Below are 13,775 nucleotides of genomic sequence, written 5' to 3' on the forward strand. Positions count from 1 at the left end.
TAGTGATACAGATAACGTGTTATCAAAATTAGTATGACGTGATATATTCTATATATATATATATACATCCAAAAAATAATTCAGAAGCGCGCATCAAAATGGTTAGCCTTCACATTAATCAGTCTCCAAAAAGCTTGGTCCTTAGTCTGGTTCTTAAAGTATTCTTTTTAAATGAGTGACTCAACTCTGGGAGGAAGATTGCAACTAATTACAATAAAGGTTGTCTCATGTTTTTCCATTTTATTATTTTGTATTGAGAAATAAATATTTACAGCAATATAAGGTCAATCAAATGTATTTAAATGTAGTTTTAAAAGCAGATTGAATGTAGAAATTAGATGAAAAAAATATATTCAGAAGTATTTTTAGAAATATGAACTAAAATTTAATCTCTGATTCAACTAATGAGAAATGAAGTGCGGGGGAACCACAACAAAAGGGTGTGATATCGGTTTCACCAGTGCATAATTGAAACAGGAAGGTATTTGGAAATCCTTGCGGTCAGTAGAATATAAAACGGCTGTGCAATGAGAAGTCAAGACATGTTCCACGAGAGCAGGCGGTCAAGGCAAGAGTAATCTCGACGCAACATGCCCAACATGTGTAAGTCAGTGATGAATGTTTCCTGAATTTTCTTCCTCTTTTGCCATTCATTCATGATTTTCTTCTGCTTCCACATTAGACATGCAAATTCTCGCGGTGGGCTTGCTGGCTTTTCTAGTACTGCGAGCCAATGGAGCTCCATTGACAGAAGCAACCACCGTCTTGCCATCAAATGACACCTCAAGTGAGGAGGAAACGGAGCCCTCTGACCTGCTGACCTCTGCTCATGTTTGGGACTCGGTTCTGGGTACCGCTAAAGAACACCGGAAAGCTGTAAGTGGAAATTCAGAAAGCACCTTCAGTGGCTTCTTCTGGCTGTAAGACTTATCTGACTTGTGACTAATTTCATTTTCAGTTTGATGATGAATTCCAAAACAATGTCGAGTTTCATTTACTGGAGCAATACACAGCACCTCAGTTTCCAGCAAACTGCCCCAGCTCCAATTTTAGCAAGGTAAGAAACCGAAACTGAAAACCACCAGAGTTGGGAAAAAACACTGACACTTTCCATAATTATTTGCTAGCATCAGCTTGACTTTTATGCATAGATTGAATAGATATTTGTTTTGTAACTGACCTAGATTTTTTTTTTCTCTCGTCTCCAGGAGGCTTGCCTGCACAGACTGGCCCAAGGTCTGTCCACCTACATAATTCTTCTCAAGCACGTGGAGAAGGAATATCCCGGCAGTAAAATTCTTTATGAGGCCAAACACTACTCTGAACTCCTGCTCTACAAGATCAAACAAAAGGTTGGCCAGTGTGACAATTTAGGGATAGAAAATGAATTTTGCTGTTACTATAATACCTACTCTTGTCCGGCAGATGAAAAAACCAGAAGAGGTCACAAGCATGGGTAGCAAAGAGGAAGAGAGCCTAGTGAAGTCACTGTACCACCACGAAGCTTTCCACAGAAAGATGACGGCGCACAACATCCTGCGGAAGCTCTACATCTTCATTGTTGACGGCAAGAGGGCGCTGAGCCGCAAAGAACGGCGAAGGGAAAAACTTGCCAAGGTTGCCATGCATAGTTTATTGCGCTAGTCACTTCCGCCACTGAAGCCCGTCAGAAAAGTTGGTCAAAACATGAAGTGAATTCAGGAAGTTCTTGTATCTGCACTGACGTGTTTTTGAATGACGCACTGAGTTTTTTATTTTTTTTATTTTGTAGATAACATATTTATTGCTCACTCAAAAAAGCCATTGTGAGTCTAAGACCTTATTTATTGCAAAGAGTAATATTAAATATTTAAAGAGGATATTTATTACATTTTGTTTTTATACTTGAAGGCATGGATATTATATTTATTATTTATTCTAAACTGAATGTATTTTTAAAACATGAATAAAAATGTATTTGCTTACTTCTGAATTGAACTGCTTGATTTATAACACTTTGGCAGGTGTCTTTTGAGAATTTCACCTATTAGATTGAACTACTGAAATCTTTTTTTCACGAGATTCAAATATATTTTAAATATATTTGCAAAATTGAAATATAGTAAGGACACTTATGGGCTTTACTGTCAGACATTTATTGACAAAAATATGGAAGAGACTAAGACAATGTCGTAACAATAACAAATAAATATCTCAGACCAAATTGACACTTCATACACTGACATTGACTTTCAGAGCAAAACGTGGACAACCAAATGTTCAATGCATGATGGTCGTCGTGGTCTTCGGGTGGAGGTTGTTGCTGCAGGTGCACGTCATCCTTCTTCAACCCCAAAGTAAACTGAAACGAAGCAAAAACAGGCAACGATACATACTATGTCATTGTTGTTTTTTCACTTAATCTGCCATTTTATTTAAGCTTCTCTTTCTACATATTATTTACCAAACACAAGCGATACGTTAACTGTATTACAATAATAATTTATTATACCTAAATGGATTATACATAAATAGGTTATGCTTATGCTACAATAAAGGTAAATGAAAAATGAATTAATACAAAAAGGGCAGTTTATCTACCTCAATTACATCTTAGAAAACAGTTTGACTGAAACTGTTGTCATTCAATAAAAAAATAAATAAATAAAGAAGCATACGTACGTTTGAAGAGAAAGCCAACCGCCCGACCAAAATGAAGCAATTGTTTTCTTTTTCAAATTGCAGCCTTTGCGGTTTGAAAATTGCAGTTCATCACATTGCAACGTCGACTTGAATTCCATTAATCGCTCAGTTTTAATGCACAGACATGAGAGAAAATGCTGACAGAAGCAGTGGATGACGCAAATCAGTGTTGCCACTCGTCAGCAGTTCACTCGAATGATGCCAACAATTCAGTGGTATATTTCCACACGCATGCATTGCAACACCAGACATTTGCCCTTTGATACCAGTTTAACAGTAAACGCTCATCATCAAATATTTATTTGGCATGAGATGAGTTAATTTTGGGGGGGGAAATGTTTTAAAAGTGTTCAGGTCATACCCCAAGACTGAAGGCTCCGGCATTCCTGGATCTGCTCCTCGTTTAAAGCCTGTTAAACGAAACAAAATAAATTATTAGAACAAATGGGGTGGATATAATAAGTATGTGTGGCATTTGAAAAAAAATTATTTCGGCCTTGAGACAGCATCAGTCAGGTTCTAAAAAAAAAAATAAAGGATTCGAGCAGGAAATTTGTTTCCATTCAGTGATTTATTTATGAGCAGTGAGAACACACCACAATTGTGCAACCCTTCAAGCAATAACAGCTCTAAACTGTCCAAATGATGGGAATTGCTAAGTGACATTGGAAGTAACAAAATGATGACATAAGTTTCCGATGTGACAATTGGAAATTTTTCGACCGGATGAGGAGTCACAACGAGAACGTTTGAACTTCCCAGTCAGTAAATGAAAACACACGTTCAACATCGACTACAAAACAGGACAGTCAAAATCAGGTTAAGGGTCAACACGCTAATGCTAACTAGCTGCAACCAGCGTGTTTTAAAGCAACTAACTAATTTCACGCCTTTTATACTGACCCAAGTACAGCACTGTTGGAATAAACCCCCATCGGATGATGAATTGTCCACACTGGAACAGTTGCTGCAGCCGCTGTTTGGTCTCTTTACTTAATTTTGCCATTTTTGCTGGAGGTTTTTGCAGCGTGATACCGCGGAGTGCAACCAAGGACACGGAAGCGGAAATGAGCCATGACAGAAACGAGCAGGAAGTCTAGCTTTGTGTCGCCGTCTTGTGGATGGAAGAGGTAACTGCGTGTTTCAGAACATTTTCTATTTAGTATTTTTGTATCTAAACAAAGAAATAAAGTACCAAGACGTTACATGTTGTGTTAATTACTTTTCTTTTGCATTAATAGAGTAGTTTTCAGTCAGCAAAGACAAATTTGAGTCAAAAGAAACACTTTATTTCCAGAAGCAATGAGCTGCACATCCTCGGACATATAAAAAGGCCAGTAAAAACATCTTAAGAACAACAATATGATGTACAGCAAAAGCAGAACCAGTCACAATTTGTAAACTGACATACTGAAACACATCGATTGTCCATTCAAATTATGTACACCAAACCGTTAATAGCACACAGACGACAGTTTACACTGGGGATGGAGGTGACCTTAGTGTTAGCATGATGATGTGATGCAGGTGGGTTGACTTGGAACAAAAGGAAACAAAACTGCAGAAATACTACAAATACCCGGCATGGTGGCTAGATGAGGTATTAAAATAATCCAGAGGTTTTCTTACAGACATATGTAACACACCTTCTTTTGGGATCGGTACCTGTGAGAGTTACTCCTTTATAAATATGTAATTAACCTCTCAAGTGCAAACCCTGATACTTCATAGCCCTCTCACCAGAGTCAAAAACATCATTGTACTAATTATATTGAGGTGTCATTTTCTTCAAGGGAGGGCACGTTGATGTTTTTGCTCATCAGAACAATACTGACTGTAAATGTTAAGAATGGAACGCTTACGGTTTCCATACTTGTTAGGGAAGAATGCGGATTTTTTGTTTTTTCTTCATAAAAATATCTGTTACCGGACCAAAGTCAGACAGACCACAACGTTTAGGTTTAAATATATTCGTCTAAACACTGAAGTTTGTATTGCTATGAGGAAGGAGCAAAGAAAAATGTTCTTTTTGAATCCGGAGGTTTACATTTTCATTCAATCAACAGCTTTTATGCACACACACACAAAAAAAAAAAGAAAAAACACTCACCCACACACAACATCTCCTTCCATGGGGGGGTCAAGGTAAAGGTGAATGTATGGAAAAGGCATGCAAAGGCAACACATGCCAATTGATTTCCAAATACTTTGACACACAGTGGTTAGTGATGAGCTTTAAATGTATATATTGTCAGAGGGTTGTAAATTTGTTCCTGACATGGCAGTGGTTTACAACGAGTCAAAGAAAGTGACTTCAGAAAGAACAACACCACAGTGGAGCATGGGAGCGAAGGAAAAAAAAAAAATGTTCGTGGTCCCTAGTGGTTGGCATGGCTTACAGCTCCAGGTTACTGGTGCAGAATCACAGGATCAGATCCAAAGGTTCATCATAAAACCATTTCAAAGGTCCGAGCCAAGGTGCACGCTGATACTCGGCGAACGTTGCGTGTGGTTTAAATAGGCCGTCCCTTCCTCCTGCAGGCTGCAAGAATATGATTCTGGGGCAGTGTGGTTGCCAGGGGGTGGGGTGGTACCGGCGGCTACCTGCTCAAAAGAGCGAGAGAACACGGCGCTGGCAGTGCGGGTCAAGCTGGTGAGAGCTCCTGCTTTGGGCACAGACTGGCTCGAAGTGAGCGTGAGACGTTTGACGGACGTCTCCACGCTCTCGCTAGCCGCTCGACCGATCGGGAGCGGGCTGGATTCTTTGTCCTTGCTGCTGCGCCCGCCCAGACGGTACTTCTTGATCGCCTTTGCCCCCAGGTTTAACGTGGTCACGCTATTGCTGATGATGATGGTGGGTGGGTTTGTGTCAGGCGCCATCCCGCCTTCGTCCGCCTCCGAAATATCCATCAGCTCATCCGGGGAACCCAGATCCACTGCGTCTGTGGTAGTCACAAAGAGAGACAAGTGGAGTTAACAGTCAATCTGCGGCCAATGGACAAAACCAATTTGCCATTCAGCCCATTAAATTCTGTTCAAATCTTCTACATTAATGTGCCATTACACTGACTGGCCTGATTTGGTTAAAACTGAACAGTCATGGGGCTGCAGGGCAAACGTATGACAGTCTTCCAGCAGGTGGCGCCATCACCACAGCATGATTGATTTCTCGCAACCTGCTGTCAAGACTTTTATTTTAAGTCCCACCACCAACAAAATTTTATCTCAGCCAACTAAAGTGGTTTATCGGTGAGGTAGTGAAATGTTAAGTCCCAAAAGAGGCAGGTGAGGACAGTGTTGAGGGTGTAAGCCTAGGAAATATCACAAAGGGAAAGTGAAGAAGGCAAGACATTCAATTAGTCACTCAAAAACAAGTCCTTCTGCATCCTAAGCCGCTAATAATTTGTAGTGCAACAGAACAACAATGAAAAGCTAGGAAACAGAAATGCAGGTTACTGTATCCAATGCTCCGATTCATCAGTCATGAAAAGCTTTGCGCTAAATTAAGACCTGCATATCTTTGTCCAGCTTCTGTCTAATAAAAAAGTGTCCAAGTGCAACCCAGGAGTGCTGTCGAGGAGGCACAAAATTTGCATTTGATGTCGGTAAATAATATACAGCTGTGAGGAGGACTGTTTGCTTGCTTTGTCATGAGTTGAAGGAACAATAACGGCGGATTGTGAGGGAGTCTGAGCCACGGGGGACAGAGTGAGTCAAAAAGGTGAAAAAAAGGGCTGGTTAAAAAGCGGGGAAGAATCATCAAGGTTTTTTTTCCAGACCACGACGCCCCCACTGACAGTTACCTAGGTTACCCCAGGATTGGGGCAAGGGGAAGGAAGAACTTAGTGCTGGCTCCTCCCTATGGAGGCCGACCCAGAACTCTCATTTTCCAGCATTCGCCTCACAGACTTCTGCCTCCTGACCTCCTGCCCCCGCGTGCTGGACTCATGACTTCGGGGTTCCGGGCTGACATCGGAGGCACCTCCCAAAGTTTCGCCGTCCGGGTAGGAGCGCGCTCGCAGGGATTCTCCGTTGGGCATTCGCTCGCTGCTCACCCCCGTCACACTGATATCGGGGATGGCCACGCCCCCCGGCGCGGCCTCACTGTCTACACTCACCTCCGGGGACTCTGCTGGTCGGGCACAGGAAGGTTTGCACAACACACAAACATCCATGTCATGCACACACATGAAAAAGCGCACACAAAAGACCCCAAAACACACAAAACATAATTAAAGCAATAACAGAAAGATCCAAATAAAATACAAAAAAAATATATGACACAAAATATGATCATTTGGATGGAAATGTATAAATATCACAATGATGGAAACCATCCAGAGGTTTCATCCACACTCATCTGACATCACGCATCTCACCGTGTCGTTTCCAGCGGTGCCCCCTGATGGAGAGCGAGGTGACAGCATTCCGAGAGATCCTGGAAGCGGTGGGTGTGATCTCCACCTGGATGCTACGTGCACCCTCCTTGGTGTTGCTTTTCAGAGCCGCGCCCTGCTGCGTCGACTTGATGGCGTTGCCCACCTGACCAAACACACACATTGCCCCTTGCCATTTCGAATCATCAGAAAAAGCATTATTGACGAATCGACCAGTCCAGCCAACGTGACTCTAATACAACTAATCTACACGCTAATCCTATTTCTCCTAAGAGAAAGTGTAAATTCTTGGAGGCCACCGCATTAAGAGTATTTACACGTCTCTGTAGAAATCCTTAAAAGGAACATGGAGCAGCAGCAGCACAATCCAAAAGGTCACAATCCCGGGACAATGTGTCTTTTGTTGAAATGATGGAGGAAACGTGCACTTGCTGGCCACTTCATTAGGTGTCATTCTCTTTTTATCTAAAAATCATGTCTTTTCACGATTGTGGAGGAATGCACCCCGACTGGTGTAGTAATACTGCAAGCTTAGGTTCAATCTGCTTCCCCCTACGAGGATTACAGCTAAACAGAGCAGAGTGCAAAGCATGTAAATAATCTATCGGGATTACGCACAGTTTGCAGTCTGACACGCGGAACGACACAATGCAGCATAGTGTTCCGCGTATGATGCCAATATCCCGGCCAGCATGTGCGGCTAGCTTCACGTGTGCTCACCCCCCCCCCGACCCCGGCATACAACAATTACGATTTATGACCGGACTCACCAAGAGCGCTTCCGGGAACAACTCGAGCTGGGCCCGATACAGGACGTCATCCAAAGCTTTGGATCCGAGTTCCGCTTCTCCGTTACACCTAAACACAATTGAATATGAATCATCTGACTTTTGTATGAGAAACAGATTTCCACACGCAGCTTGTGACAGGTGACACATCTGAATAAATAAAATAAAATGTAAACGGACAAGGGAATTTGAGCCAACATAAACAGAGCGTAAAATAAATCATCTGTGTGTACACTCACAATGCGTAGTGTATCCCTGTGAGGAGCTGAACCAAGAACTCTGACGTAACCGTCATCCGTGTGCTAATACCTTTATAGCGCCGTATCTGTTGCCGCGGGTAACCGCATATACACACTCTGGAGAATAGGCCAGAAGAAAATGGGAGAAGTTGAATCAACATGTTCATGGAATCAAAAATATTTTAAAAAATGATGTTTGGACCTGGAGCTGATCTGACAGAGGGACTGGAGGGAAGTGGAGCTCATGTAGCTCAGAGCAGCGTTGTAGCACAGCAACAAGAAGGTCAGCACCTCAAATCTGCACAAAGAAAAGAAATCAATAAATAAATAATAAAAATAAAAATGAGACTATCATCACCTGTTTTGTGCGGTAAAATTTTCTCTCTGGAGGAGCGGCCCACTGTACACCACCCTGCTCAAGCCATGATTAGCGAGTGCTCCTTCCGTCAGCGCCATGGAGCCGATGGTGGACGGCTGAAAAAAAATCAAGATGCCATTTTTTTCATAACATTCCTCCAAAAGCATTTTTTTTTTTTACATTTGTGTCTTACCTCGTGATACACCGAGGGTTTGGAGAGGGATGGAACAGTGAAGGATAATACTTTACTCTGCCCATCTTTATCAACTATTTCCTGGGGGGGGGGGGGGGGGGGGGGGGGGGGGAGAAAAAACAAAGAACATCTGTGAGTTCGGAAAAGCAGAGGCAGTGTTTTCTATGTATGCACTATTCTGATAAGAGCTTGTACTTAAAAAAAAAAAAACTCCTGCCTAATGTGTGGCCAGCGTTTCTCTTCCATCTGTGCACACCTCAGGGTTTGCGTGCCCCCTGAGTGCTCGTTAATGTCAGCTCAATTATAAAGGAGCGTTGGAATCCGTGCGGAGTGACATGACCTATTCTGCTATGCAGACAGGAAGAGATGCCAACATCTTCACGCAAATAGTCAGAGCTGCCAATACTGCTTTCTAATAAAGTTGACGTTGCCTCGAGTTCAACCCAAATAGCAACACACACAGTCCCCCTACCAAATTGTAAATGCCCAGCAGAAGGGCCTCGATGCAGCCCGAGGTGTGCGGGTCTCTAGCCGCGCTGACGGACAGAAGGCTCCACAGGAGCTCCGGAAGGAACTGAAGAGTGAACCGCTGCAGCTGCGGCTCACCGCTCCGATAAAACTCAAATAACTGGTGACACACTGGCTCCAGCAGCTGAGGATGACACAAAACCAAAGTGACGGTTCAATGTAACCCCCGAGGAATTGATGTCTTGAAGATATATTTGGAAAAAGCTTACGCTCCATACTTCACTGTAATTCTCCCGGATGACTTTGTAGAGTGCCGGGACAAGGGCACCTTTGTCTTTAAGTGATGCAGCATAGGCTGACACGGCGCTGTCAGGCAAGGTCTGAAATACACAAAGTCAAGTTTGTATCTTTGAGTGAGTATGTAATTAAAATGTGTAGGAGGGTCAAAATTATTTTTTTATATACCTTATATTCTGACAGCCATTCCTCCACCACTCCTTGGTCCATAGCCAACATGTTCCTGCATCTGAAGAGGCGTCACCTCTACCTACACAAAAAAAAAAATTGTTAAAAAAAACCGTACACAATTTAATAGTCAATTTGTGCTCAGCCATCTCAGAGTAAATCGAAATCGAATTATTGCAGACTTTAATTTCACCCAGAACCTCCCTTGGGAAATACACATATGAAAATATAATAATACTTCAAGCCAAGGGGAGCAGCTTCAATAACTAATATCCCAACAATAGTCTTGTTGTAAAGTACACGTAGCTTTTGGCTCTGTCCCCAGCTACCCCGCAGTATTTTCCTTTCATAAAGCTAATAGCTTTATTTGGTATTATTTCACTGCGTGGCCCCTAAAAGGCAGCTGGGTGTCCATTTTTGGACTGCGCCACTGATGAGAATGACAAATGCGGGGAGGGGGAGCCAGCGACTCATAAAAAAGGAACCGGATTATGAGACAAAACAGCCTGCGTTTAGTGAAATGAGTGCATTGTGGCAGCGTGTTCTATCACACGTAATGAGAGTGCGGACATCTTGGGACTACGTGATTTAATAGCAGGCAAACAAAATAAGGCTGTGGTTAATGCGTGACTCAGTCTTTTTAACAAAACACGATCCCTCCCGAGTAGGGTTTATTTTCCAACCATTCTCTGGTGCAAATTATAGCTCTCGAATTAATGGAGGGAAAGAAAGTGCAGGGAAATTTAGTGGTACTTTTCCATTAAAAAAAAACAACAACAACATAAAGTGGTTATTGAGAAAATTAATACTTGATGTACTGAAAAGAAGTGAAACTTTGCAGCTTGCCAAATTACATATATAGTAAATACACACATAGTATTGTTACATTATCTGTCAACACGTTCTGCTGCACCGTTTGTGTTCAAATAGATGCTAAGATGCTAATTGTTAGCCTGTGAGTTTGTTGTGTTGTCATTATAACACAACATGCTCGCAAAAAGACACTGAATGATTGAGGACGCAAAACCCAGCCAACAAATCAGCCAATAAATCCAGAGAAAGGAAATTACTCGTTCAGTTAATATACTACCGACAACGCCCAGAAAGAAATTGTAATTCAACGGCCCGCTGATTACGCAACACTGAGTAATTATGTCATTGGTGAGATATTTGTCCCTCCTGTCACCTTCTTAGAGACAAGGATCACGAATATGAGTAGACCGATTGAAGGAAGCACACTAATAAAATCACTGAAACAAGTAGGACAACAGCGAGATGAGAATCTTAATGTGTGGCCGAAAGGAATGAATAGAGAGAGAGAGAAAGAGCGCAGATCAATGGCAATGGCAATAAGAGTGGGAGATAATTGGACGTATGCCGAGATGATGGATGAAAGGAATGTGGAGCACGCCCAGGGGATCCATAAGGCAATTGAAGTGGGTCAATAAGAGAATTTCATTAGGATCTCCAACAAGACGAATAGAAAGGCATGAGACAGAAATATGAACACTGAATAGGAATTATTAAGGATTTTTTTTTTTTTTTTTTAAAGAATGCTTCAAGACAACTTAACAGCTCGCCAGGAAGCGAGGAAGAATGTGTCAAGTAATCAGTGTGTGTGTGTGTTTATTCAGTGCCTGGTTTGAACAAACCTGTTCCTGTGAGCAAATTTGCAAGCAACCCACGCCTCCGTCCTTAACATCACACACGCACCAACATATGGCCACTGGCTCGTCAGATGGATTATATTTCAAAATCTGGTCAGCCCTACTTCTCATTTATTGAACCAAAAAGGGTGTGATGGTAGTAGCGGAGCTTGACCTCCTGTTTATTTCCTATGCATGTTGAAATGTGGACTAGAAAGCTTGAAATGAGGAACTAAAGAAAAAATAAGGAAATAATAAAGTGGGTGGTATCGGGAGTAGCAGAGCTGCCCCAGCTGCTTTTTCCTGTCGTACAGGCCAAGTTGCAAAATGAAACATGATTAGCGCGATCATATCGGTCGAAAGTCCATTCACGATCTAAAAAGAAAAAAAAAAATATTTGGATTGAGTCATTTGTTCCTCGACCAGCTGCGCTTAGAAGAAACAGGAAGTCGAACAATGTGACTTTACTAACGTGACTTTCCCCTTAAGTGAATAGATCTCCTATTCTTCCCTCTCTTATGAGTTGATTTTGAGCGGGTTACGTGGAGCATTCACACAACCCACCCACTCGCCCATAAATCAGTTCAAGACAAAATAGACAGGTGGTGTGTATGTTTTTATGCTGCTATGGGAGATGGATGGATGGGGAGTGCTAACAGACAGGAAACCTCTTGCAGCAGCCTACGCTTCGAGGCCGGTGATGCATCATCGCCCGACGTGATCCCTCTCTCTCTCTCTTTTTCCGACCACTCACTATTCCTTCAATAATCAAAGCGTACGTGGTTAGCTTGACAATAGCCTGCTCCGGTCAGAAATAGCTTGTGAAATGACTGGATGTGGCTTTTTATGATCACCTTTGTAGAAGATGAAGAGCACCTTGATGAATTCAAACGCTGCATATTGCATAACTGGCTGTCAAAAAATATTAGCAGTCGTGACTGGTGAGAAATAAATGGCCGCGCTTATAATAATGTATAGTTGTTTGCATTTGTGCAAAGACACAGGAATCGGTTTTGACTGACATTTCGGTATGTGGAGTATTTTGTAAACTATGTTATGCAAATGAGAGTAGGGTTGCGCAATGCATTGATTTGATTTCTATGTTTTGAATAATTGATTTTTGGGTGTCAATAGTTCAAAACAATTTTACTAAAACAATTGTTTATAAAAGCAGTGCTGCCAAGTGGTTTTCCGACGCCTCGAGCATTTGTTTGTGCAAGTAACTATAAAAAAAAAAAAAAAAGGAACTGAATATTGCTAAAAGCATGGCGCCCGTGTTGCAAAAGCAGTGACTATGGACACGCTCTAAAATTTTGAATCAAGGTATGAGGCTCCAAACCACAAATCATTTTGCCCAAGTCACCTTGACTCACCTGTAACAATTTCCCATGAAAAAAAATCTAGACATACTTGGAAATGTAGAGCCATGCAATTTGACAGCTGGATTTATGATGCACATATTATTAATTTATTTAGTGTCTAGACAGTTTCAGTACTTATGCAAGATCACCCAGAGGCCTGTTTTGAAGAGATACATACTAAATAATAATAATAATAATAATAGGGACACTTTCACATTAGGTCTGAAAGCTTCATCACATAATTCACATGATGCATGGACAGATTTAACAAGGCTTTACCCAGGCTGCCAGAGAACACACCCACGCAGCCTAAAACAAGAGTCCGGTGCAAAGTATTTTCTCCGTGGAAAAATGACACCACCGGTCTGATATAGTGGAACCATCGCTGTACTGTAATTGCAAATGTGCATCTCATATTACTCCAACTTGCAGATGACACACAAACTGACTGCTAACCAAGCCAAAATGTTTCTCGATGATTGCAACGATCGCTTTGCTCGGCGTTGAAGTGCACAAGTCAGGTAGCAAAGATTAATCTCAGCCCGCCACATACTCTTAATCTTGCTGAATGACTTGGAACTGTCATGACGATTGTCCCTACAGGTTTGGCTAGTTTGCTAGCTCGGCTAAGGCGCAACAACAACTCAAGCGGGGTCAGGTTGTTTACTCACTTACTGGCATGCTATCAGTGAAGATCGTGCAAGTGTCGTCCTGCTGCGTTCCAAAATGAAATAAGCATCACTTCCCGACTGCTTGATTTCCTTCAGTAATGCAGTAGACCCGCTTCTTCATCGTGGTTACTTTCCTCAGTCAAACCATCTTTAAGTGGGAGCTCGCAGACGCAACACAAGTGAAAGAACAAGCGGGCCAATGAGAGACGAATAGGAAGTCACATTGCCCCGCCTCCCAAATTTTTTTTAGCCAATCGAATTCTTGTGTTGGTAATTTCCACGATCAATTTAGGTTGTAGCTGTCATTCGCGATCCCTCTCCAGACGCATGAGTGACCTGTCATAAGTATTTCAAATGAATGACTTTTAAAAGTATTGTGCTTCAATTTGTAAAGTTACAATTTTCATACAGCAAATATTGAACATTCCACGACGAGAAACAATCTATTTGATTACTCTTAAAGCTGTTAAATGATGCATGGTAATTTGACTATGAATTTAGGAACAA

General features: G+C 41.9%; 3 protein-coding genes across 8 annotated transcripts; 1 reads left to right on the forward strand and 2 right to left on the reverse strand.

Annotated features, from left to right (window-relative positions):
* The first annotated feature begins 524 nt into the window (after positions 1–524).
* On the forward strand, positions 525–1,964 carry il6 (interleukin 6 (interferon, beta 2)). The gene is made up of 5 exons (XM_049750739.1): positions 525–603; positions 683–876; positions 959–1,057; positions 1,209–1,352; positions 1,426–1,964. The coding sequence occupies exons 1-5, from the start codon at positions 591–593 to the stop codon at positions 1,642–1,644; spliced, it is 669 nt and encodes a 222-aa protein (XP_049606696.1). The 5' UTR covers positions 525–590; the 3' UTR covers positions 1,645–1,964.
* A 155-nt stretch (positions 1,965–2,119) lies between these two features.
* Positions 2,120–3,760, reverse strand: tomm7 (translocase of outer mitochondrial membrane 7 homolog (yeast)). The gene is made up of 3 exons (XM_049750740.2): positions 3,586–3,760; positions 3,044–3,092; positions 2,120–2,341 (listed from the first exon to the last, which is right to left on the reverse strand). The coding sequence occupies exons 1-3, from the start codon at positions 3,686–3,688 to the stop codon at positions 2,326–2,328; spliced, it is 168 nt and encodes a 55-aa protein (XP_049606697.1). The 5' UTR covers positions 3,689–3,760; the 3' UTR covers positions 2,120–2,325.
* Positions 3,761–3,949: 189 nt separating this feature from the next.
* hycc1 (hyccin PI4KA lipid kinase complex subunit 1) lies at positions 3,950–13,433 on the reverse strand. Of its 6 annotated transcripts, none has more exons than XM_049750738.1 (12): positions 13,273–13,433; positions 9,591–9,672; positions 9,404–9,505; positions 9,130–9,309; positions 8,658–8,738; positions 8,465–8,580; positions 8,309–8,404; positions 8,107–8,223; positions 7,850–7,937; positions 7,062–7,224; positions 6,486–6,811; positions 5,476–5,624 (listed from the first exon to the last, which is right to left on the reverse strand). In XM_049750738.1, the coding sequence occupies exons 2-11, from the start codon at positions 9,639–9,641 to the stop codon at positions 6,525–6,527; spliced, it is 1,281 nt and encodes a 426-aa protein (XP_049606695.1). In that variant the 5' UTR covers positions 9,642–9,672; positions 13,273–13,433; the 3' UTR covers positions 5,476–5,624; positions 6,486–6,524. The 6 variants fall into 6 exon arrangements, with proteins under 6 accessions (XP_049606692.1, XP_049606690.1, XP_049606691.1 ...); XM_049750737.1 differs by having other exon boundaries at positions 9,395–9,505; XM_049750736.1 differs by having other exon boundaries at positions 6,486–6,814; positions 9,395–9,505.
* Between the last annotated feature and the right edge of the window lie 342 nt (positions 13,434–13,775).

The sequence above is a fragment of the Syngnathus scovelli genome, chromosome 19 (genome assembly GCF_024217435.2).
Source record: "Syngnathus scovelli strain Florida chromosome 19, RoL_Ssco_1.2, whole genome shotgun sequence".
Lineage (NCBI taxonomy): Eukaryota > Metazoa > Chordata > Actinopteri > Syngnathiformes > Syngnathidae > Syngnathus > Syngnathus scovelli.

Coding starts and splice junctions, on each gene's coding strand:
- tomm7 (XM_049750740.2), bottom strand. CDS start 3,688: ATGGCAAAATTAAGTAAAGAGACCAAACAGCGGCTGCAGCAACTGTTC. Junction 3,093..3,585: donor TCCAACAGTGCTGTACTTGG/GTCAGTATAAAA, acceptor TTCGTTTAACAG/GCTTTAAACGAGGAGCAGAT.
- il6 (XM_049750739.1), top strand. Junction 877..958: donor CTAAAGAACACCGGAAAGCT/GTAAGTGGAAAT, acceptor TTTCATTTTCAG/TTTGATGATGAATTCCAAAA. Junction 1,058..1,208: donor CCAGCTCCAATTTTAGCAAG/GTAAGAAACCGA, acceptor TCTCGTCTCCAG/GAGGCTTGCCTGCACAGACT.
- hycc1 (XM_049750733.1), bottom strand. CDS start 9,641: ATGTTGGCTATGGACCAAGGAGTGGTGGAGGAATGGCTGTCAGAATAT. Junction 9,310..9,394: donor ATTACAGTGAAGTATGGAGC/GTAAGCTTTTTC, acceptor TGTCATCCTCAG/CTGCTGGAGCCAGTGTGTCA. Junction 5,625..7,061: donor GCACCGCTGGAAACGACACG/GTGAGATGCGTG, acceptor TGACTACCACAG/ACGCAGTGGATCTGGGTTCC.